Source organism: Lissotriton vulgaris, chromosome 6 (genome assembly GCF_964263255.1).
Source record: "Lissotriton vulgaris chromosome 6, aLisVul1.2, whole genome shotgun sequence".
Lineage (NCBI taxonomy): Eukaryota > Metazoa > Chordata > Amphibia > Caudata > Salamandridae > Lissotriton > Lissotriton vulgaris.
The window spans coordinates 342,771,679-342,798,108 of record NC_141694.1 but is presented as its reverse complement, the minus strand read 5'-3'; the positions used below and the strand labels follow the sequence as shown (position 1 = coordinate 342,798,108).

Genomic DNA, 26,430 nt, shown 5'->3' with positions numbered 1-26,430 from the left:
ATGTCATCGTCCTCCAGATCTTCCTCAGCTGGGTCCTCTGACTGGGATTGCGCAATGTACTTCACCATTGACTTCTTCCCTTTCTTGCGACACACCTTCTCGTAATGTCCAACCAAGCCGCAGAACGTGCATTTGGCGCGAAATGCTGGCCATCGCTTGTCTTGGGCTGTGTGTGCTGTGCTTCCACACCTGTAGCACGTGAATCTGTTGTCCGTGGACTGTTTCCCTGGCTGTCCCGGTTTTCCTGCCCACTTGGACACGTTTCTCCCATCTCCAGTGGCATTTCTCTGCCTGTTTGGGGCTTGAGCTTCGTCAATTTTGTTGACCATCGGCCTTTGGCGTTCTCCTTTTTTCGCCGCTTCAGCGCAACGCTTTGAGAGTTCGGCCTTCTTTACCATTGCGATCACCTCCTTTAGTGTTGCTTCTCCTTGTGCCCACAAATTATCCTGTACTGATCTGTTTGTGGTGTGCATTACAATTTGATCCTTGATGAAATCGTCCTGAAGTTGTCCATATTTAAACGTGATCGCTAATCGTCGCAATGCTGCGACATAATCGTCTACGGATTCACCTTCTTCTTGCTTCCGTTGTTGGAAGTTGAACCGATCAATGGAGACACACACTGCCGGGCGATAGTGATTGTCTAGGTCTTCCAGGGCATGCTTGAAGACGTTGTCATCCGCCGCTTGTCTCGTCGCGGGTACGATGTTTGCGAACAACCTTATACCTTCAGGGCCTAAATTGTGTAACAGCAACTGTTTCTTTCTGGCACTAGAAAATGGTTCCCCGTTTTCGTCTTCCAAGGCTTCCACGTAGTTTTTGAAGTATTCCCTCCAATCCTCCCATTTCATCTGGGGTTCACCTGGTCTGGGTAGGAATGGAATGGGTGCCGTGAGGGATGTCGCCTGGTTACTCATCTTGGGCACTACCTCCGGTCCTTCACCTCGGTTCTCGGGGCTGCCTGGTGCACTTCTGTCTTCAGCTCGGTCCGAATTTTCTCCCTGGCTTTTGGGGCTGCCGGGTGCGCTGGTATTTCCGTCTTGTGACTTGCTGGGGAGCTGTTCTTTTTCATCCCCCGTGCCACTATCTCCTTTTTCTGCTAGGGTCTCAGTTGTGTGTCGTCACAGCTCTACCTTGTTGCACTTGGGACGCTTTGTGGTAGGCTCTGGGCCGCGTGGTGCCGTTGGTTGGGGTTGTGCGCTGCTGCCGCGCTCTCTTGTGAATAGCATGCTTCCACCCTGTGGCATGCTCTCTTTTCTAGTGCCCCCTCAAAGATTTCTGACCTTGGTGCGTAGCTGGCGTCGCCGTCGCAGCAATTTCGATCGTTTTTCTTCTGGGGTGAAGTTGGTGGGGGATCCCACTCCTCGTCGCCACTGTAATGTTGTAGGTTTACCCCAAATGAGGACACAGATGCCAGGTGCTTCTAACAGGTTCGTTTAATGCAATATTAACTTTACTATTAGTGAGAGCGTCGAATGTCTAAACATGACCAGCTCCGGTCGCTTCTGCCTCGCAATCTCCGTTCGCGCGCTTCGCTAATCATCTCCTGCGCATGCGCAGGTGTTCCGCTCTCGCTCCGGCGCACCGCGTCATCACGCAGGAGCGTCGGAAGCTAGAGCGCAACACTACAGGCAGCAGTTGGGGAGAGAGTTTAGGTAAACTTCTTGAACAGACGACACGCTGTATTGGTATCAGGGCATTTACTTCACTAAAGTCTTACCTTCTTTAAATCAAGCTGCTTCCTTTGAGTCTTTACAAATTATCCCAGAAACAAAAGCATGATGTTCTACATACCAAGGAGTATTACAATCAAACATTACTTGAGCCAGACCCTAAGTGTAATTGTGACTCCAACTTTGATGATGGCTCCAACCCCACATTCAAATTATTAGCCACCCCGCCCCCAAAGTTGAAGTTCGTGTCTAGTTGCCCTACTGATATTTTACACATAAATTTACAAATAAATTACATTTAAAAACACTAACATGCAGCCGTTCCTTGAAATTCCCATTTCACCAACTTACCATTTTTGTTTTGCGTTTTAATGTATAATGTACATTTCAGATCGATTTAGTTAGTTTGCATGTTTCTTTTCTATACAGTGCGCTTGCTTGTGTTACCGCAGATACGTGAACGCAGATTTTCAATAAAAGAATCTGCTTTTGGGAATCACACACACTGTTAAAAGCGGTCATATTACACAGTGGCGAACGTAGCCAATCACAGGGTCGCGAGGAATCTGCGTTTCTGGATCACAAGACACTGAGCCTGCGCCTTGTACTGTAGCTTGCAGTGCTGAATCTACTTGTTGGCGGTCTGCGCTTGTTATTATCGTCCATCTGGTAAGAAAGATCTCCTTGTTTTGTGTCCTCAATTTCACTTGTCTTTTAAATACATAATTTGCTAAGCGAAACTGGAGGGTGCCTTTTAACCCCCCCTTTAACATTTGCAAATCCTGATTTTAAGAGCAAGTGAAATACTGTTTCATCAGTTGTATGCATGCAGCAAGAGACTCGGTCACATAGCAACGTGTGTGATGAAACCAATAGTTTCGTAATACAATTTGGAACAAAGCGGCGTCTCGGATATTGTGGCTAAAATAGTATACTCGGGAATTAGTGTGACGGTTTAAATGGGCTAGGATTGCAATTATGGGAACGCAAATTTGTTCACAGGACGGCTCCTGCGAGCTTCTCAAATCATGATGGGGCAAGGACAGGGCAACACGTTGTTGTCCATGTGTGTTTCAGCAGAAACAATGTGTTGCCTCCTGCTGGTTTCACGCTGGGCCATTGTGGATATATATTAGGACATAAATATTCCATAGCACCGTCATAAATATTCCCCATACCTGTCTGAATTCGGGGACAATTCAGCTTAATATCTGCAAAATATGCACACGCACGCCTATTTGCTTTTACGTTCTCATTTAAAAACAAGCATCTGCAATGCCATTGGTCTCGCCTTTGGGACCCTAGGAATATTTAGCGATCAAACACTTTATCGTACTTGCGTCCTGAAATATTTATAACAACCATCTGTACCCTTAAGAAGGAAAGGACAGTTGAGTGCGTAAAAACAGTTATGAAACATACGGATGCTGCCTTTTCAGCAGTAATAGACATCAATGCTACAGTGGTATTTCTTCTGCAAGGCAGACTTCTTACCCTTTGTAAAGCTGATGTGTGAGAGAGAGAGCGAGACTTACAAGCAGATGCCATATATTAAAAAATTTCTTCTTTTAGCTTCATTGCTTGAAGTGAAGGCTGGACTGTAGCTAGACTCTTGAAAATGGAATCTGACTGCACGAAGCTCTGCACATTGCAATCTTACCTGTCACTGTGTTCACTTAATCGGATGTGGCTATATAAAAATAATTAATCTTAGCAAATCTGACCGTGTCCCTTAATTATGAGTCCAACATTGTTTACTTGAGCTCAGCTGAAATGCTTCGCTGTGCACAGAAACTCTCCATGCTAGTCAGATAAAAACTCAGCTTCTGGCTCTTTTAATTTTTAACCATCTAATTAAACTGCTGCTCAGGAGAGAATTTTTGAGTGCAGGAGAGACTCTTCAGAGAGCAATTCGGGGAAATAAAAAAATTTCACATCTGAATCCTAGCTAATCCGCCGGGAACGCAATTTCTTTTGATCTGTAAAAGCCTTTCTGGTGTGTCGGCTATTTAAGTCCAGCCTCTTCCTGCAGTTGCAGGGGCTCACCTGGCCCACTCTGTTCAACCAGAAAGAGAAAGTACAATTAAAGCTTCTTGCAAAATGAGAAAGATGGGAAAGCAGACTCAGCAGGACCAGCCGTGACTGGAAAACTCCATTTCTAAATAATTAAAAAAAAGGGATGTTTGCCAAACACTTTTTATGACCACATCCTATTGGGCAGAATTAGGCGATGCTCGGCAATGCAGGTTTTTCAAATGCACAATTCGTAGCCATATTTATGTGCGGCTCTTGTGCGGGCAGCTGCTATAGTGACCCACTCAGGGACCATCTGATGGTTTCCTGACCCTGGAGATCGCTCGTACTTGCGTGCAAAATACTAGTAAAGGCTGCAGATTGGTTTCTTGGGAGTGAGATGAAGCGCCACCTGGGTGGGTGGGTGAGCAAGATAAAGCCAGGTGTTTTATAAGTGACTATACGAATGCAGCTAACAAGCTAGCTGGCAATTTTCGCCTGCACATCGACATGAATGAGCAGGGTTGTGGAGGAGATGAAACTGGTTGGTCGGAGGGTTTTAAAAGTAGAATTTGGCGAGCCGCACCGAAGAAAAGAATTTGTGCAGCTGCCATGTTAAAGATGAAAAGGAGTGTGCTGCGCTGCAAAAATAAAACATAGAATGTTGTCTTGCATCACTCTTGATGAGTATCGCTGTCTAAGCAATCGAAGCAATAAAAATATGACTTAAATTATGCAAACAATGTGTTGGGAGTGCGTAGCTGTCGTGCCAGCAAAATCAGCTACGACAAAAAATGTCATTAACAATGGAGTGCTCAAACTGTAAATAAAACTTACAGAGTAAGGTCACATGTAACAGGGGAAGTCCTCATGGGAGGTTACAATAGTGAAAAAGAGGGACCACTAAAGGAATTAACCAAAGAAAAAGAAGCATTTCCAAAAGACAGTAAATAGAGCCAATTAAAAACATGGGCGGAACTTAAAGCCTATATTCTAAATACAGCATGTCTCGAAGAGAGAGTTCAAGCACTGCCTAGACAAGACCTAAAAAATGGCCTTTGTTTTACAGGACCTGTTGCCTTGAATTCAGTTACCTTTTGTGGAGCCAAGCCTGAATCTTTGTAATATGCTTACTCCTACCACTGCTGCATGAATGATGAAAGATGCCTATTTGATGAGGGCTATTTATATATAGCCACCTGGTAGTAACTCTTCAGATGTCTCACAACAATGCCGGGCTGCTTGGCCGTTTCTTATAGGGAGTTGCGTAAGTCAGGCTTGTTAAAAGCATGGGCAGTGTTTAAACTGTTGAAGTATGATTTAGACATAGATGTTCAGTAGGCAGAGAATGAGAACTCCCAACTCCTATTTAGTAAATAGAATAATGCAGCAACTTCAGAACAATAAAAAGATAATATTGAACCTTCTGAATTCTGACTTTGGAACCACAAGTTCTCAATACATTCAGCACTATTATATTCAACAAATGGTTGATTAACCGTTGCATTAGCTTGAGGTTTAAATGTACGCTTTGTTTCATATTATTAGTAAAAGAAAGTTATAGCTAGAAAACATTCTAAACAAATTCTATACCAAAGAATACTTCTGTGTCTAAGATATAGACATATGTGTGACAAGCACCCTGTAGAAACATGATCAGCATAAAGTACTTATATCAATCAGTTTATTTATTTTGTTTAAAATTATTTTTTTCTGAATTGTATAAAGTTCATACTTGAATAGATGAAACAATGATTCAATTATGCATTTGAGAATCAAATTAATTGTTACATGTAAATAAATTCATCAACAGTCATAAGTATATACAAATCCATGTGATAGACGAAAACGTTGACTCAGGCAGTGCGGCAGATGTCTATAACGCGCGTTTCGGCATACATGCCTTCATCAGGTAGCCGCCCACTACTCCTACAAAACACATGATATCAAATATAAATAATACAATACGAGTGCCTGTCTAATACAGAACAAAATGATAAATACAGGTATTCAATAGAAAATAATGTCACATATATATACACTTGCACCATAAGAAACCTGACAAATTACAGTACAAAGTCGTCTAATCTTATGACCTTCAATATAATGATACATAGCTTCACACAATGAATAAATAGAAAAATAGAGTGAAAGAAACAATATTTGTTAGAGATATATACAGCTATATACATATTTATTAGAAAAATACATTCTTATCTACATATATTTACATCAGAATCTAAAATGTCCTAATAGTAATGGCTAGATCGTGTTATGTATCTCCGGGCTAGTGGGGAGATTAACCTAATCAATGTGGCAATTCAATATATCTATAACCTAACAAGCAACTGCAACCGTATATAGGTATATATTAGTATAAATGCTCTTACCATGAAAATTATGATAGACCGTGATATACTGTGGTTTCAGCTCAATCGGTATATCACGGTAGATAGAACAGAGCTATGTGTAAATGCATGAAGATATTATCTGCGGGAGAGAAGAGGCCTATTTTTAAATTCGACTAGAGAAAGATCTTAACAGTTGGTCGATAACTATTGCATGATGATAATCTAACCTGTACCTTTAGACGTTTGAAAGTAAAGTATAAAAGGTGTATATATATATTTCATGGTGGATGTTAACTTCAGGCCTAATATAACCGTAGCTCATAATTACTCCTCCTCTCTATACGTTGTTGGTATTTTTACCCGATTGTCTTTCATTTTTCTGATAGATATGGAAACGCTTTCTCTCTGAGTAATGATTATAGTTGTCACTCTTTCTGAATGAAAGCACACTATTAATACTTAAGTAACAATTCTTGGGTAGAAGGAATTATTACGGATCACTTACTAGGTAAAATCGATTTCAAGGTGTGCGCCCTTGGACTCGTGATAAAGACAAACAATCGGCCCATATCTGTGCAATATAGATCGGGATGTCGGAACCTCCTCCTGAATAAAATATAATAAACATACAGAGGAATAGATTATGGAAACCGTAATTATGGTTTGCTGTAGAGAGGGAAATTCTGAGATATTTTGCTGATAGGGGTCCCTTGTTTTCTAAATTTCATATTATTAACCCCTTCGCCACGTGGCAAATTCCGCCATGGTGCGAGTGGGGGGGCTGAGTGTGGCGCTCGGGGACTCGGGTCGCCTCCCGGCCATCATGAGTCATAGTGGGCGTGTGCTCATGACGGCCTGGAGCTGTCCGAACTCCGCCCACTGATTAATTCTTCCGCACAGGTGGGTAATTAAAAGGGCGTGGGTGGAGCAGCAACGTTTGGACGACTCCCGGCCGTCATGAGCAAGCGTCTACTATGACTCATGACTGCTGGGAGCCGTCCTGAGCATGGAAGGAGTTAATTTAGAAATGATGTTTTCTGGTGATATCGTCTCACCTACCAGACAGTGCAAGCTGTCTGTGGAAAAAACCTGTCAGCCTAAAGCCTGCCTGTTGCTAACCATTTGTTTCACAGGCCAGGTCGCTTCCCCACCGCGTCAGCATCCCCCTTGCTCTCTCTGTTGATTCCTGCTTTTTTCTCGCCGTTCTTGCGCTTTCCCGCTCCCGCCGCTGCCTCCCCTCGGCCCGCCCCCGCGTCTGAATCTCCACCCGCTTCCCCTCCCAGCTGCTCCTCCCTCCCTCGCCCCATTCTTATGGAGGCCGCTGCGCACTAAGGGAGCGACCCACGACCCTGTTCACAGGCCAGGTTGCTCCCCCCCACCGCGTCAGCATCCTCCTTGCTGCCTCTGTTGATTCCTGCTTTTTTCCCGCCGTTCTTCCGCTTTCCCGCTCCCGCCGCTGCGGCCGCGCCTGATTCGCCACCCGCTCCCCCTCCCAGCTGCTCCTCCCTCCCTCCCTCGCCCCCTTCTTAATCGAGGCCGCTGTGCGGCCGCGCCTAGGGCAAGCCCGTCTGCGCCCGTCCGCGCCTGGGCCGTGCCCAGCTCCTGAACCCCTGGACCTTACACTCGCCACGACGCCAGACTCAGGTACGACGCTGACTCCCTCCACGCACTCAACGCCGGCCAACACAACACCTGCTTCCAGGCCGCCACGAAACGGACCCACGGACCCTTCTCCTCTTCTGCACCTGCAGCTTCGCCTGCGACAGACCCACCAAACCTCCTAGAACTAGACCCAACCACCTCCGCTGCATTCTGCTCAACACCCGCTCCGCACGCAAATATGCCATCGAGCTCTGCGACCTGCTCGACACCTTCGCCCCAGACGTGGCCTTCCTCACCGAGACCTGGTGGAACGACTCCTCGGCACCCGACATCGCCATAGCCATCCCGGACGGCTACAATATCACCCGCAGGGACCGCGCCAATGGAGTCGGAGGAGGAATAGCTATCGTCTACAAGTCCACCCTCAAGGTCACCACCCACGCAGACGACACCCTCAACACCGCCGAACACTTGCACTTCCGGATCCACACCAACCCCAACACCACCCTCAAAGGAACACTCGTCTACAGACCCCCCCGGACCCCGGGCTCAGTTCAGCGGCTCCATCTCTGACCTCGCCAGCACCCACGCACTCACCTCCACGGATTACATCCTCCTCGGGGACCTGAATTTCCACCTCGAGAACAACAACGACGCCAACTCCACCACTCTGATCGAAAACCTCGCCAACCTCGGCCTCAGACAACTTGTCACCGCACCCACCCATGCCGCAGGCCACACGCTGGACGCAGTCTTCTCCACAAGCACCCACGTCGCCTTCGACCACACCTCCGAACCCCACTGGACCGACCACCGCTGCTTCCACTTCATCTTCAAAAAAACAACCACGCACCATCGCACCCAAGAGCCGCCGCGCCGCTGCTGGAACAAAGTCACAGAAGACCAGCTGACCACCACCCTCTCCCAGAACCCACCCATCGACCCCACCTGCCCTGATGCCGCAGTCCGCAACCTCAGACAGAGGATCGAAGACTGCCCCAACACCCTTGCCCCACTCAAGAGACCATCCGACAGCCACGCCTGCAGGAGAGCCACCTGGTTCACCGACGAGCTCTTGACCTCCAAACGCGCCTGCCGTAAGCTGAAGAAGAAATGGCTCCACAAACGAACGCCAGAAAACCACGCAGCCCACAAGGACGCCACCCGCAGACATCACCACCTCATCAGACTAGCCAAGAGATCCTCCTTCAAAGACCGCCTGGATAACAACGCACACAACAGCAAAGAGCTCTTCCGCATTGTGAAAGAACTCTCCAATCCCGGCGCCAACGACATCCCGCCCTTACAAGAACTGTGCGACTCACTGGCCATCTTCTTCCACCGCAAGATCACTGACATCCACAACAGCTTCAACTCCACAACCGCACCAACGATGCACGACTCCACCACCCCCGCGATCACCAACAGCGCCAACCACCTAACCTCCTGGACCGACAACGACGAGACACGCAAGATCATGAACTCCATCCACTCAGGATCTCCGTCAGACCCATGCCCACACCACGTATTCAACAAAGCAGACGCGGCCATCGGACCCCAACTGCGGAAGGTCATCAACATCTCCTTCAAAAAAGCGACATTTCCGGAAAGCTGGAAGCACGCTGAAATCAACGCCCTCCTCAAAAAGCCCAAGGCAGACCTTAAGAACTTCTGACCCATCTCCCTGCTCCCGTTCCCGGCAAAGGTCATCAAGAAATTTGTCAACATTCAACTGACCCGCCACCTCGAAGACAACAACATCCTGGACCCGTCCCAATCCGGATTCAGATGAAACCAGAGTACCGAGACAGCCCTCATCGCCGCCACAGACTACATCAGACGCCAACTGGACAACGGCGAAACATCAGCCCTCATCCTCCTGGACCTGTCAGCCGCTTTTGACCCGGTCTGCCACCACACCCTAAAGACACGCCTCCAAGAAGCCAGAATCCGAGAGAAGGCCCTTGACTGGACCACGTCCTTCCTCTCCGGCAGAACCCAGAGCGTCCGCCTCCCACCTTTCCGATCAGAAGCCACCGACCATCATCTGTGGCGTCCCCCAGAGCTCATCCCGACACTGTTCAACATATACATGGCCCCCCTTGCATAAGTGGCCCGCCACCACAACCTCAACATCATCTCCTACGCCGACGACACCCAGCTCATCCTCTCCCTCACCAAGGACCCCCACACCGCCAAAACTAACATTCACGAGGGCATGAAGGCCATCACCGACTGGATGAGGAGCAGCCGTCTGAAACTGAACTCGGACAAGATGGAGGTCCTCATCCTCTTACCCACCCCCTCAGCCTGGGACGACTCCTGGTTGCCGACCGCTCTAGGGACAGCACCGGCACCAACCAACCACGCACGCAACCTAGGATTCATCCTCGACTCCTCCCTCTCCATGTCCAAGCAAGTCAACGCCGTCTCCTCCTCCTGCTACAACACCCTACGCTTGCTCCGCCGGATCTACAAATGGATCCCGACCGAAACAAGAAGAACAGTGACACAGGCCCTCGTCAACAGCAGACTGGACTACGGCAACGCACTCTACGCAAGAATCCCAGCCAAACACCAATGGCGGCTACAACGCATCCAAAACGCCTCCGCCCGACTGATCGTCAACGCCCACCCCCGCAGCCACATCACCCCCATCCTGAGAGACCAGCACTGGCTCCCCATCGACAAGAGGATCACCTTCAAGTTCCTCACCCACGCACACAAAGCACTCCAACGCCGGACCAGCTTACCTGAACAGCAGACTCAGCTTCTACACCCCCAGCCTCGCCCTCGCAGATGTCCCCCGCATCCAGCGTATGACCGCCGGCGGCAGATCCTTCTCTTACCTCGCCGCCAAAACCTGGAACACACTCCCAACCCACCTTCGTCAGACCCAAGACCTACTCGCCTCCAGAAGACTCCTCAAGACCTGGCTCTTTGAGCAGTAGCGGCACCCCTAACCCGCCTCCCCCTCAGCGCCTTGAGACCCTCACGGGTAGGTAGCGCGCCTTACAAATACATTGATTGATTGTTACTCTTATTTGCTTTCTTATTCTTTTAGCTTGTGTGGACTTTACTTATTCTTATGTCGGTACCTCCCATGGAGCATGATCGCATTACTTGTCCTGCTGCTCACTTTACATTCGCTACTTTTTGATTAACCACTCCATGAGAGTGCATGTGTTTTCAAGCTTTCTCCCTCCCACTACTTTTCTTGCTGCCTCCAGCATGATCTGTGTTGTTCTCTCTCACCCCTATGCTTCTCCCCTACCCCCTCCTTGATGTACTACCCCTCATGTACCTCTCCCCACGTTGCTTTCTTGCCTATGTTTCTCCCCAACACCTCCACATTTCTGGCTCTCTTGCCCTTTTGCTTTTCTCCCTGCTCTACTTTGCTCTCCCTCCTTGCTTCCTTCCCCCAACCGCCTTCCCCTTTGTGTTGCTTCCCAGCCCACTCCGTTTCCTATTGATTCCCCCACCAACCCTGTGTTGCTTCTGCCCCTTATTGTTTCAGACCCCCCCCACCTGTGTTGTTGTCTCAGACCCCCCCCACCTGTGTTGTTGTCTCAGACCCCCCCCACCTGTGTTGTCTCAGACCCCCCCACCTGTGTTGTCTCAGACCCCCCCACCTGTGTTGTCTCAGACCCCCCCACCTGTGTTGTCTCAGACCCCCCACCTGTGTTGTCTCAGACCCCCCCACCTGTGTTGTCTCAGACCCCCCCACCTGTGTTGTCTCAGACCCCCCCACCTGTGTTGTCTCAGACCCCCCCACCTGTGTTGTCTCAGACCCCCCACCTGTGTTGTCTCAGACCCCCCCACCTGTGTTGTCTCAGACCCCCCCACCTGTGTTGTCTCAGACCCCCCCACCTGTGTTGTCTCAGACCCCCACCTGTGTTGTCTCAGACCCCCACCTGTATTGTCTCAGACCCCCCACCTGTGTTGTCTCAGACCCCCCACCTGTGTTGTCTCAGACCCCCCACCTGTGTTGTCTCAGACCCCCCACCTGTGTTGTCTCAGACCCCCCACCTGTGTTGTCTCAGACCCCCCACCTGTGTTGTCTCAGACCCCCCACCTGTGTTGTCTCAGACCCCCCACCTGTGTTGTCTCAGACCCCCACCTGTGTTGTCTCAGACCCCCCACCTGTGTTGTCTCAGACCCCCCACCTGTGTTGTCTCAGACCCCCCACCTGTGTTGTCTCAGACCCCCCACCTGTGTTGTCTCAACCCCCCCACCTGTGTTGTCTCAACCCCCCCACCTGTGTTGTCTCAACCCCCCCACCTGTGTTGTCTCAACCCCCCACCTGTGTTGTCTCAACCCCCCCACCTGTGTTGTCTCAACCCCCCCACCTGTGTTGTCTCAACCCCCCACCTGTGTTGTCTCAACCCCCCACCTGTGTTGTCTCAACCCCCCCACCTGTGTTGTCTCAACCCCCCCACCTGTGTTGTCTCAACCCCCCCACCTGTGTTGTCTCAAACCCCCCACCTGTGTTGTCTCAAACCCCCCACCTGTGTTGTCTCAAACCCCCCACCTGTGTTGTCTCAAACCCCCCACCTGTGTTGTCTCAAACCCCCCCACCTGTGTTGTCTCAAACCCCCCCACCTGTGTTGTCTCAAACCCCCCCACCTGTGTTGTCTCAAACCCCCCCACCTGTGTTGTCTCAAACCCCCCCACCTGTGTTGTCTCAGACCCCCCACCTGTGTTGTCTCAGACCCCCCACCTGTGTTGTCTCAGACCCCCCACCTGTGTTGTCTCAGACCCCCCACCTGTGTTGTCTCAACCCCCCAACCTGTGTTGTCTCAACCCCCCCACCTGTGTTGTCTCAACCCCCCCACCTGTGTTGTCTCAACCCCCCCACCTGTGTTGTCTCAACCCCCCACCTGTGTTGTCTCAACCCCCCACCTGTGTTGTCTCAACCCCCCCACCTGTGTTGTCTCAACCCCCCCACCTGTGTTGTCTCAACCCCCCCACCTGTGTTGTCTCAACCCCCCCACCTGTGTTGTCTCAGACCCCCCCACCTGTGTTGTCTCAAACCCCCCCCACCTGTGTTGTCTCAGACCCCCCACCTGTGTTGTCTCGGACCCCCCCCCCACCTGTGTTGTCTCGGACCCCCCCTACCTGTGTTGTCTCAGACCCCCCCCCACCTGTGTTGTCTCAGACCCCCCCCCACCTGTGTTGTCTCAGACCCCCCCCCCCACCTGTGTTGTCTCAGACCCCCCCCCCCACCTGTGTTTTCTCAGACCCCCCCCACCTGTGTTGTCTCTGACACCCCCCCCCCCCCCCCACCTGTGTTACCTCAGCCTCCCACCTTTTTATTTTTATCTGAAAAAGTTTTATAAAACGTGAACATGACCCATCCGGGTATTAGAGTGGCATATAAAGGTACAAAAGAAGTAACTTAACAATCGCAAAGTCCAAGGGAGGCAGATACAAGGCCAAAAGGGGGAGGAGGGGGGGCACGGGGAGTCAGCCAACGTAGTGGGGCCTGTACATGTTCAGCAGAGCAATAGATCAAAAGGGCGCGTGACTCCCTTTACACACCTAACACCCATTAGAAGGCCAAGCATGTTGCAAAAGCTTGCACCCATTAGCAGTAAAGATGCGATAGAAAATTAGGTCTATATGTGCCGTGCTTGAATACCTTCAAGTATTAGAAGTGTGTAGCAAACGGTCACATTCATTGGATGAAGTCATCAGTGAACATGTCACGAATGATTTAATATGTGAGGTCAAAAGCAATGCATGGTGGGGTGCAATTTATAGTAGGCTATCTGAACTATAATTGGCAAATTGAATTTCAGAATTTTTGGGTGTTTATAATGTCATATTATGACTGACATTTTTACCTCACTATACCATCCCTTTAACCTTTCTTTTTTCACTGAATATGCCTTTCTTAATGTAATGTCTGGCAAATATTGTGTTGAAGCCCATTTCGATTGCTCAAGTTAACTTGTGCTACTGTTTAACATATCTTCATTTGTATTGTTGCAGACTACATTGCAATGACCACAGCAAGGTACAGGCCAGCCTGGGATTTGGCTCTTGACCCTTTAGTGTCTTGCAAGCTTTGCCTTGGGGAATATCCAGTGGAGCAAATGACAACAATATCACAATGCCAATGCATCTTTTGTACTCTGGTTAGTACGAAATGTCTTCCCATTCTTATGAACATTAAACGTATATAGCATACTTTACTGCAAATGTGAAGCATTAGCTAAAGTCATAAGTCCAAAGTCTGATACATGTTGACAGTAAACTGTATTTCTTGATAAACTCAGGAAGAATTTGATTGCAGTGGTGTCTGTTGAAATAATTGCTCGGTCCTTTTAGCAATTACATCACTTCTGTGCTCTGTACAATATAATTGTAAGCCTGTAAATGTGGCAGTTTTTAGAGTTTTTATTTTAAAACTTACATTTTAATCATTTCTAAAGGAAAGTATACATAAAACTAAAGGAAGTTTAGTGGGTGTGGTTAATTTTTCGAAGATTAGTTTCTTTTCCTGAGCTCTCTGTTACTAAAGAAGGGTACTGTATTGCAGTGATTTTATTATTCATCGAGAAATTTGCTGCATTTTGACTGTTCAGGCCGCAGTCTGCCACACAGCGCCGCTGTCTGTTATGCTAAAGACATCTTGGGGACTTTCAGAAAGTTGACCTGGGAATACATTCCGCCCTTTGATTACCATTGGTTTTGTGGTTTGTAACTCACATTTTCTGGCTTCCTATTTGCTGGCTTTATTTGCTTTAGGCTCTCCAGGTTCAGTTTGTCCCTCCCGTTGCCTAAAGCGTGTTTACTGTATTCTTACACAAGGTCCTTTTTTTGTTACCAGGCCTTTAAATCATATTTTTCTCTTGTAGCAGCTAGTGTACATTCAAAAACTGAGGTCAAATGTTAGGCGCTGTCTACCGAGGGCGCTTGTTTACTTTTCTTTCTTTGACTTCAAAATGAGAGGATTCATGAGACAATCTTGCTGGAGACTAAGGGTAGGACAGAGGTTTGTTCTAGCACACGACAATATTGAAATGATCTGTGTAAGTATTTCAGAATTAGGAACACAAATGAAGCACATTTTTTGTTATTTCTGAATTGTGTTGGAAACAAATACTTTCATATGATCAAAATAATTCATTACACTTGGTGACACAATTTCCACACATATTCGTGTGTGCACTATAGCTTTATTAGTAAAACTATATGTCTGTGCAAATGCAAGGGCCATTTCAATTGAAAATGTGTTGTCTGTATTGGCAGTGGGCTACCATACCATGCATACTCCGCTCTACGCCACTCCACTCCACTTTACTTTTTCCCCACACCACTGAACTCTACTCTGCACCACTCCACTTTACACCACTCTGCTCCACTTCACACCATTCTACTCCACTGCATTCTATGCCACTTCACATGATGCCTCACTACTCTATCATGTACTACTCTACTCTGTGTCAATACATTCTTCACCACTCTACTCTACACCACTGGACTCTGCACTGCTCCAGTCTAAGCTACACCAATATACTATGCACAATTCCATTCTACAAAAACACTATACTGTACGCTGCTCTGCAACACTGCACTCTATTCCACTGCACTCTGTCAATACACTCTACCCAATGCACTTTCCTCTGTAACATTCAAATCTGCCGGGCAACTGCTCTCAGCACCACTCTACTACACTCTACACCACTGCACTGTTACACTCTACTCTGCAACACTGCAATCTCCACCGCTCCACTCTGCGTCACTGCACTCTGCGTCACTGCACTCTGCGTCACTGCACTTTACCGCATTATACTCTACTCAGCACCTCTCTGTGTTCTACTCTACTCCATGCTACTCTGCACCACTCAAAGCTACTCTACACCACTCAAAGCTACTCTACTCTGCGCCACTGCACTCTGCGCCACTGCACTCTGCGCCACGGCACTCTGTGCCACTCTACTTCGCAGCACACTAATTTACACCACTACATTCTATGGGGCTGTATTGTATGTTGCTGAATTTAATGCGACTGCACTCAATGCCATTGCACTCTATGCCACTGTACTCTGCAACAGTGTTCGGCAATGCACTCTGCACCATTCCACTCCAGTGTATGCCACTCCACAACACACTACTCCACTCCACTCTCCTCTACGCCACTAACGTTTAGCCAAGCTGAACCGCAGCCACGCTAGTCTACAACATGGCTAGAACACATTGGCAAAGCCAATAGCTCTTGCATAGGTGGGACTGGATGGCTTTGCCAGGGCTTGTTTTCAATAGTCGTCACTACCTGTCTCTGGCATTGCATTGCAATATAGATGACAGTACTGATGCAGAACTCTGATGATGTGACGCACATGCAGAATTTGACCTTTGGACGCTGAAACGGGCCCCATACTAACACAGAGTGAAAAAATACATCATATTTGTCCTTCCTCTTCTTGTGTTTGTCCCACCCCTGGGGCAGGAATGAATTACTATGTCTTTCCTCTGCTTGCTTTTTCAAGAGCTACTTTTTTCTTTTGGCTTAAGCATTATATGATAGTGCATGTGTTTTCCCACTGTCCTCCTTGTGTGCTTCTTTGTCCTCCCTTTCATCCTGGTCAGTGTTCTCTCTCGCCTCTGTGCTTCTACCCCGTTTTCCCACATTGCCTTCCCATAAGGTCCTTTCTCCCTATTCGCTCCATGTTGCTCACCTTCCCCATTTGATACCACTAACGCCCCTTTGATTCTTCCCTCACCTGCTCTTGCTGTGTTGCTTCCCCCAAACGCACACCGTGTTGCTTCCACCTTTACACCCCTGGTGTTGCTTCCTGTCCACTTTAAAAGAAAAAATAAAACCTTCCCCCCTTTTTTTTTTTTATTACCAACCCAACTTTAATTAAAAAAGAAAAAAACAGGTGCACAATGTTGTAGCCTCAACTATGTTTGGTGCACCAAAGGCGATACCGATTACCTTTGCCACTACATGTTGTTGTAGTTGCAACAGAACGTTTCCCTCCACATTCAAGCCAATATGGGTAAAGCAAAGTTTCAGAAAGTTTAATGTGACTTCATCAAGCAGCACTGAGTTTATTAATGATTCAAAAAGTGCCATTCCTTTGTAGAAAGTGAAGTACCTTTAACTAGAGCCACTGTCAGTGACACTGTAAAATCATTTAAGCATTTGACAATACTGTTCAAACCCTTCTAGCCAAATGGCATAAAAGGCAACGTTTTGACATGTATTTTTTGTCCAGACCCGTCTGAGGAAAGATTAAAAAGGGTCTGAAAATCTGTCTTTTCAATGGTAACAGCCAAAAAAACTTTTTATTATAATACAAATTGCTGGACTATATTACACCAAATTACTTTGAAACTAGAACTTAACATAGGCAATGATCCTATTTTTATTAACATAGGCAATGATCCTATTTTTATTATGGTGTAAATTAATAAAATAGTTTCTGATTTATTTACTTTACAAAAAGGTGTCAGGGAGGCTTTGAAGGGATATAAATATATAAAAAAAACTTTAATATATTCATACTTTTTGCATCCAGAAGGTAAATTAATTTGATTGTAAGCTGGGCCTTTTTCTCGTCCGATCTGAGGTGTATGGGTCCTTTGAGGATTCAAGGATCCTGGCAATCTGAATCCGTGGCATTAACTGCACCTCTTTGTTGCAGCAGCCATAACAGGCTTCCAGGCACTGAAGCTTGCTTTACTAAAACAAAGTGTCAAGTCATATACGGGGGCTCTGAGAGTATCCCCTCACCCCTTGATGATTTGGGGGATCCCAGAGGAGAACATCTTACACACAAAATCAAGAATGTGACCCCTTTTCTGGCGGGATTCATGTTCATTCATTTGTTGGTAGATCCAAAGATGTTTTTAAAAAAAAACCTAAATCAGTGTTAATTTCCTTTGCAAGCACAGAAACGAAGTTTATACAGCAAGGTAAATCCACTGTGCAGCTTAAACCATCTGCAGTGAACAATGGGTCCCCCAGGGTCGGCTAAGGGTTTGGCCACAGCTCTGCTTGGTCAAACGCTGTGCACTGCTGGTTTAGTGGTACACCGGCCAATAGGGTCTTACTTTACCTGCAGCTCCTCTTTTATAACATATGTCTGCAACGTGCATTGCAGCTGTCAAAGGATGCAGATGTTGTACTGGTGCCAGTGAGTATTGATGAGGCGCCAGTTTGGTTTCTAGTGCAGCTATGGGGATCTTTTTGCAACCAGCTGTCCCATTCATTAGGTTGTTATCAATGAAGCCTATTCTTAGGGCTGATGTCAGCACCCACCATTCTCTGATTGTACCTCTCCCTCTGCCCTATCCTTGAATAGAAGGCGTGTAATGACAATTACCTTTTTTGATCCAAGCAACTGTCCTGTAAAACTGATTTCAAAATTTTGAACACCTATGATGTGTAAGACATATTCATCTACTTTTGTACTAGTGCTAACTTTATGTCTGTTTCTTCAACAGTGTTTAAAACAATATGTTGAAATTTTGATCAAAGAAGGTTTAGAAACCGCCATTAGCTGTCCAGACTCTAGCTGTGCAAAGAGAGGACATTTGCAAGAAAATGAGGTAAGGAAAAATGTTATAACTAGTTAGTGATATAGTTAAAGCAATGACCGACATCAAGGATGTTTTAGATTAGTCAGATTCCCTTCTAGAAATGGTAAATTGGAAGCGTTGAGGGAGGATTTCCACTGGGGGAGAATGGAGGGGTGTGGGTTTGCTTCCTGGTCGTACGACTCAGATGGCAGACACAAACTAAATGAGCTCCCAGGGTAGGCCCTTTACTCTTACCGTATCAGTTGCAGTGATCCTTAATGTCCCCTTGCATCACGGATGATTGATGATCAACTGTGGACCGATTTGCCTGCATCCTTGCTCACCGGATGGCATTGAAGCCGCTGCCCTAAAACCCCACTAGGTACGTGGCGGCAGCATCCTGGTTTTGTGGGCAGGCACCACTTAAGCCCTGTGGACGTAGTAGCATATTGTTGAGGGCCCTGGGTCCTATTCGTGTCCGTGGGGCACATTTCCTGGCGTTCCCCCCTGTCCTGGGGGATTAATTTTGGGGGCACTTTGAACTGGAACTCCTACTTTGGCAAGAGCCTCGGTCATCGATGTCATAAGGTACTAGGTTGGGGCCTACCCTATGACTCTTTCCTGAATACAGCCTTCTGGCTATCAGAATTGCACATGTGGCCTTAATTTACTTACGATTCTTGATTCCTTGACCGGTGAATATTGTATGAAAACAAGACTTAAATTAGAAAGGGAACGGATGCAACTCGCTACATCGAATCCTATCTTCAACAGAGGATCTCTTCACAAGGGGTATCAGCTAATGCTTTTGGTGGAGTGGACACATTGTTTCGTGGCTAGGAATCGCCGTCTTGTGGCTCCCCAGACCCATTATCGTGAGGATCCTAAATTTCCATGCTCAAGACTACATCCTGCAGAGGTTCAGAACCAGGATCCTGATCACTGTGGTCTCCTCTCTACTCCTTATATTTACAGACTTCACACTTGTTGTCCAGCAGCACAGGGCCTGCATTATGATCATGATAGAGAAGCTCCAATAACTCAGTCTGAAATACGCCCTTCTCTTTCCTACCCCTCTTAAAATAATTACAGGGCTATATTCACATTTCTTCTCTGAATCAGAGAAGGCCTATTCCTGGATGGATAAATACCAAGTTAACCCTGCATGTGAAAAGATAAATAACCCACTCACTATTACAATTCATGTGCTAGTGTAGCTCCCATTGTGTTGAGAGACCAATATCGATGAGTATCATGTTCTGTGAATCTTAGATGCCACATTTACTGCAGGGTAAATGTCCTGTGATTTTGGTAAAGGACCAGAGGGGTGACTGTGATACAATAGAGGCCACCCATGGTCTGGCGTAGACTAATAAATTTATGAGGTTGCTGCTGTGTTTGAACTAAAAGAAGTGGCTTTTTCAGAGTCATTTGTCCTGTATTCAAGATGGTCCAGTTCTTCTGCATTACCCTCTTGGTGTTCTGCCAGAAGCTGGAAGATTTAACACAGGCAGTTCTATTAGGCATTGGTCTGACATGCATATCAAGTTGGGCAAGTCTTTCGTTCTTACGAATTCTCCTCCTATTTTGATGAGAATAGGATTTCTGTAGACGCTGCTCAATAAGTGTCATGGCCTGTGCCTTAAAGGGCTGGAGACTAGAACAATTTTTTTTCAGACAGGGGATTTGTCGGACAGGGAGATTATCCGTTAGGGTTTTGAGAAGGAAACTAATAAAGGAGAAGTGAGTTTTGGTCGGTGGGCTTCCTATATAGTTCCGTTGCCAGCTGTCCTCTGTCAGGGTCAATTAACAGGTCAAGAAGGGAAAGCAGTTCTGTGCTAAACTGACCTGTAAACCTCAAGTCTGTATGTTACAAGTATTGAGCAGTATGGACCAATACTGCAGTAAGTAATGTCACTTTACCATATTATCAAAATATTATCCGTGAGAAAGTGCTTTTTTTGATATGTACAATAAATGTTTTGCAGTCCTCTGTGTTAGGCTTAATTTAAGGCTGCTCAACTGCACTACCACTAATAGAGCAATTTCAGTTTTACATTGAGCCCTGTACACTTTTGGGGGAACCCCCTGAACTCTGTGCACGGTATAACCACCTAGTGGCATGCCATGTACAGAGCCCGCTTCCTACATTGGTGGTGCAGCGGTGGGATAGAAAACTTTTTCATTTGTTGTACCACTTGATTGATCATCGATTTCACAAGAGGAAATCCCAAATTGTCTTTAGTTAGAATTTTTATCAATTGTTTTCCAGATGTATTAAAAATAGTGTTAGGGCCTTGGCTAAATCCCCCACTGTTGGGAAAATTAAAAAGTCGGTAAAGTAGTTAGGCCTTAGCAAACATTAGAGTAAAAAAAGAAATCTCTAATAAGAACCCAACTATTATACAAACCATGACTGATAAAGTAGGGACCTCCAGGAGCTCAATCTGGGCTCCTATGCACATCTAAGATTGACCCAACTCAAAGAACTGTGCAAAGCATGGAAACTTGTCAAGTGTCCTAAACCTACTAAAAGCTATCTCCAGCAGTTGCTGGCAGAGAATGACATGGCAAGTCAGACCTCCCCCCGCCCCCAACTAATGGGGAAGAATATAATGATTCCCAGGTAGTGGTGAAGGAGAAGGATTCTGAATCAACCACTACCCCCTCAGATAGAAACACCACTAGTGGAAATGACCCCAGTAGTATCACAGAAGAAGTAGAGACTGAAGATTCATATCTTCAGAAACTGGCCAGGAGGATATCCTTAGAGGCTAAACTCCTAGCCATAGAAAAGGAGAGAGTTGAGATGGGCCTAGGACCGATCTCTGGTGGCAGCAAAATAATAAATAGAGAGGTAGACTTTCTTAATTCCAAAATCCCCAAAGGGATTGTCCCTAAATTTATTGAGGGTGATGATACCACTAAGTAGTTCATTGCATTTGAAAGAGCCTGTCTTGCTAGACCGGTCCACAGGAAATCGTGGAATGCTATCCTGTGGGAAATGATTTCAGGAAAGTGCAGCAATAGACTTCTGCATTCAATGAGAAATATGCTACATCCTATGACCTCATGAAGAGTACCCTGATTGAGAACTTTGGATTCAGCACAGAGTAGAGTAGGATCAGGTTCAGGGAGGCTAGGAAAACTCAAAGCCAAACCTGGGTAGATTTCTCAGTGAAAACACTAGGAAGTTGGTTAGATGGTTACAATGTACATGATTTTGAAGGGTTATATAATTTAATAATGAAGGAGCACCTTTTGAGTAATTGTCACCTAGAGAAACTACATCAATTTCTGGTAGACCTAGGTCCACTTTCTCCTCAAGAATTGGGAAAGAAGGCAGACCACTGGGTCAAAACAAGTGACCAAAACTACAACTGATGGGGAGACCAAAAGAAAGATGCCAAAATGCACCCCCCTCCTGTGGAAAGAGGGTAACTCCAAAAACAACTAAGAGTGTTGTACCTGCCACCAAAAACCTTCTCAGGAGAGTGGGCCTAGAGCCTCTTCACAGTCATAGGGTGAGTACCAGGGGAAGTACTGGGATCCCATGAAGGCTTGTTGTCACAATTGTCAGACATTAGACCAGCGAACTGGAGGCGTTTGCTATCAAAATAAGAAACGCGCCTCTAGTCCACCTGCTGTTACTACTATCCAGATGGGATTCCAGGTGTGGCCTGACCATGTCAGTGGCCTCAGTGAGGCAATAGTCTGTGAGGTAGGGGTAGATTTATCCTGTGCTACCTGACCATCTAATATGAAACAATATAGCCAGTTTCCCTTGATTAATGGGATTAGAGTAGAGGCCTTGAGAGATGCTGGGGCTAGTGTCGCCATGGTGACCCAGCAACTAGTTCACTCAGATCAGTACCTGATTGAAAGGACCTATCCAGTCACCAACGCAGACAGTGCCACCACAGTCAATCCCATGGCTATGGTATCGTTGGACTGGGGAGAGTAGTTGGAAAGCAGAAAGTGACAGTGTCCTCAACTGTCCCTGTAGACTGTCTGCTTAGAAAGAATTTGGAGATGTCCCCCTGGGCTGAAGTCGAACCGAGGACCCATGCCTGCATGTTTGGTCTCTCAGGATGGGGTAGTGTCCCAACTAGAGCAAAGAGCAGAGTTCAAAGTTAAAAAGATGTGCTGGATTCTTAAAGAGTGGACCAGCCCTCCAAGAGAAAGGATAAAAAGACTGTGGGGGGCAGCTTCTAAACAGATTCCAAGTCAGAACCCCTCTTCTCAGGAAGAGGACTTGTTATCTTCAGGGGGAATTGAGCCTGAAGAGATTGGACCTTTACTATTCACATCTCTTGGGTCAGGTGGGCCCTCTAGGATGGGTTTGTGCCAGGGACAAGAAACCTGTCCAGTCTTATGAGCCTGAGACAGCAAGCAGCTGCACAGGAAAAAGGTGATATCAGTGGCAGCTCCAGGGTTTTTTGGGAGGATGGACTCCTATACACTGATGCCAAAGATCCCAAACCTGGTGCAACCAGGAGAGTGGTAGTACCTCAGAGGTTTAGAGAGTTCCTTCTTACTTTGGCCCATGTTATCCCCTCAGCTGGGCACCTTGGACAGGATAAAACCTGGAGTAGATTAGTTAATCACATCTACGGGCCAGGGATGTCTCAGAAGGTGAAGGACTTTGTCAGTTCTGTGTCTTCTGCCAAGCCAGTGACAAGGCAGGAGGCATCCAGAAGGCACCCTTAGTTCCACATCCAGTGGTTGGGGTACCCTTTGAAAGGATATGGGCCGACATTGTTCGCCCATTGTACCCTCTAACAGCTTCAGGGAACAAATATATTCTTGTGGTAGTGGATCATGCCACCGGGTACCCTAAAGCTATATCCGTAAGGGCCACTACTGCTCCAGTAGTGGCAAAAAGCCTCCTTGTTGTCTTTACCATGATTGGTTTTCCTAAGGAGGTATCAGACAGAGGAACAAACGTCATGTCTGCACACTTAAAACACATGCATTGTCTTACAAGTTCACTACACCATGCCACCCACAAACCAATGGCCTGGTGGCGAGATTCAACCAGACATTGAAAGGCATGATTGGTGGACTCCATGAAAAACTCAGAAGGCGATGAGGTGTCTTACTTCCATGCCGGCTTTTCACCTACAGGAAAGTGCCACAGAAGGCAGTGGGGTTCTGCTTGGGCATCCTTTTAGGGGACTTTTGAGTCTAGTAAGAGAAGGTTGGGGGAAGCCTCTCAAAAAACCAAAACAAGACATAGTGGACTATGTGCTTGGTCTTCGTTCCAGGATGGCTTAGTACATGGAAAAAGCAAGCCAAAACCTTCAGGCCAGCAAAGAGCTTCAATAGCAGTGGTATGACCAGAAAGCTGCCATAGTTGAGTTGAAACCAGGGCAGAAGGTATGGGTATTGGGCCTGTGTCCCCTACAGATCTCCAAGATAAGTGGAGTGGGCCCTACCTTGCCCTTGAAAGTAAAGGGTAGGTCACCTATCTAGTGGACTTTGGTAGTTGTAAATACCCCAAAAGGGACGTGTCAACCGCCTGAAACCCTAATATGACTGAACTGAGGTGACCATGCTTACGGTTCCATTGAGGGACTACAAGTTGAGAGTAAACCTTTCCCTGATCTCCTCTCCAGGAATCCCAATGATGGGTCTGTGGATGGAGTGGCCTTGTCAGGCACCCTCACGGACAATCAGCAAGCTAAATGCAAGCAAGTCCTAAGTCAGTATGCTGAGCTCGTCTCTCGGACCCCTGTTCAGACTAGCTGGTGTACCCATGATGTGGACACTGGTGACAGCATACCTGTCAAAAACAAAATTTACAGGCGGTCTGATCATGTCAGAGAGCATCCAAACTGAAGTAAGCAAGATGCTGGGATTGGGTGTCATTGAACCCTCAGAGCCCATGGGCTAGCCCAGTTGTCTTAGTCCCCAAACCTCACACCAAGAGTGAAAAGAAAGAAATGTATTTTTGTGAGGACTATAAGGGCCTCAATGCTGTGATAGACTGAGGCTCGTTCAATTCTTAGGGCAGATAAGTTACTTGACAGGTATGGGGCCGCCAAATATCTGAGTATTTTTATCTCACTTCAGCGTACTGGCAGATAGGCCTGACCTCTATAGCAAAAAACTGCATTCTCCACTCCGAGTGAGCACTTCCAGTTGACTGTGATGCCCTTTGGACTAAGGAATGCCTCTGCCACCTTCCAGAGGTTGGTGAACAAGGTCCTTGCTGGGCTGGAATCCTATAGTGCATTTTATCTAGATGTTATTGCTGTCTATAGCCCCACCTGGTAGGATCGCCAGATCCACCTTGGAAAGGTCTTTGAGGCTCTTAGAAGTGCAGGCCGCACTTTCAAGGCAAGCAAATGCCAGACAGGGCAGGGAAAGGTTGTATACTCTACCCACCTGGTGGGTGGAAGCCATGTTCAGCTACTCCAGCCCAAGATCCAGACCATTCTAAACTGGGAAGTGCCAAAATCCCAGACTCAAGCCAGGGCCTTCCTTGGATTGACTCGCTATTAGAGGGGGTTTCAGAAGAATTTCGGGTCCATAGTGAGATCCCTCTCAGAACTCACTTCCGAGAAGATGCCAAAGAACGTGAACTCTACAGTGAGCTTTTAAAAGCCTTTTGACACGCAGTATGTAATGTGCTCTGCCCCAGTACTGAAGGCTCCAGATTGCTCCAAGCAGTTCCTTGTACGGACAGATGCCTCTGAGCATTGAATAGGTGCAGTCCTAGCCCAATCCAGTGATGAGGGTCATGTCATTCCTATTGCTTTCATAAGCAGGAGACTATTCTCTAGAGAGCAGCATTGTAGTTCCATTGAGAGGTAAGTCTTTGCTGTGGTCTTGGCCCAGAAGAAGTTGAGGCCATACCTGTTTGGCACTCACTTCCTAGTTCAGAAAGAACACATGCTTCTCGGGTGGTTACAACAGATGCAAAATAGAATCCCAACCTGCTAAGGTGGTCAATATCCCTACAGGGAATGGCCTTTACAGTGGAACACAGATCTGGAACTGCTCATGCCAATGCAGATGGCCTTTCCAAGTTCTTCCACTTAGAAGATGAAGACTCTTCAAGGGAAGGTTAGTTTCATCCTCTTTCGTTTGTGGGCCCTGTGAGAAAGTGCTTCTTTTGACATGGTCAGCCCTCCACTTTTTGCCTGGACATTGATGTTGTTTTGATTGTAGTGCACACGGCCCCTGCCAATCAGGTCCCCTGTGACAGTGTTTCTTCCCTAAAAACGATCCCACAGTTGACCAGTCACTAAGGGCCAGATGTAGGTAAATATCATTTACCGAGTCTAAAATACAGAACTTTACCGATTCGGTATTTTAGAATTGGTAAATGATATGTAGCTAATGATTCAGTAAATTTTACTGAATCTGTAAAATTCGGTAAATACCTTTTCAGTATTTACCGATTCGGTATTCCCCATTCATTCTTATAGGCCTGGAGGCCCATAGGAATGAATGAGAATTACTGATTCTGTAAATACCGAATCGGTAATAGGGGGTAGACTTACAAGGGTGGCAGGGTGTCACATTGACACCCTGTTGCACCCCTGTATAGTGCATGGGTGCACATGTGGCACACATACATGCCCTAAGGGCATGTATGTCTGCCACATGGCACAGTTGAAAAAAACACAAATAGCTTTTTTTAAGGTTTTTGAAATTTACCACCAACTATTAGTTGGTGGTAAATACTGAATCCTTAATACACATGAGCACTCTTAGATGTGCTTGCTACATATCATCTACAGATTCGGTAACATCCGATTCAGTATTTACCGATTCGTATTTACTGAATCGGTATTTTTTGGGGTCCTACATTACAAATTCCCAATACCGGTCGGTAACGGCCGAAATTCGGTGATTTCGGCCGTTACCAACCGGTATTGGGCGACCTACATCTAGCCCTAAGTCCCTAGTAAATCGCACCTGGGTACCAAAGGCATTGGAACTGTCCCCTAGGGCCCCCTAACGTAGGGCATTTTGACTGCCACTGCAGCATGTGCCATACCAGCTTGCACTGCCTAAGATATAGTTAAGTCCCCTCTAGCAGGCCTTAACAGGCCTGAGGTATGGTGCATTATATCACAGGTGTGGACACATCTGCACAAGCAGAATTGTGCCTATAAAATTAGGGTATATTCCTTAGTGTTGTAAGTGCCAGAGAATCCATAGAGAGAACATGGGCTGGAAACTCATCAACTCGAGTTCCACAGCACCATGATGGCTTCATGGTACCAAACAACTCCTTGTAA

At 46.9% G+C, this 26,430-nt stretch overlaps 1 protein-coding gene across 1 annotated transcript in view; it reads left to right on the top strand.

Annotated features, from left to right (window-relative positions):
- The first annotated feature begins 2,177 nt into the window (after positions 1–2,177).
- The window catches only part of RNF144A (ring finger protein 144A), a 72,993-nt gene continuing 48,740 nt past the window's right edge, over positions 2,178–26,430 (top strand). Inside the window, exons 1-3 of the mRNA XM_086925198.1 lie at positions 2,178–2,342; positions 13,634–13,779; positions 18,101–18,205. Coding sequence (XP_086781324.1) covers positions 13,645–13,779; positions 18,101–18,205 — 240 coding nt within the window. The 5' untranslated portion in view covers positions 2,178–2,342; positions 13,634–13,644. The remainder of the gene's footprint in view (positions 2,343–13,633; positions 13,780–18,100; positions 18,206–26,430) is intronic.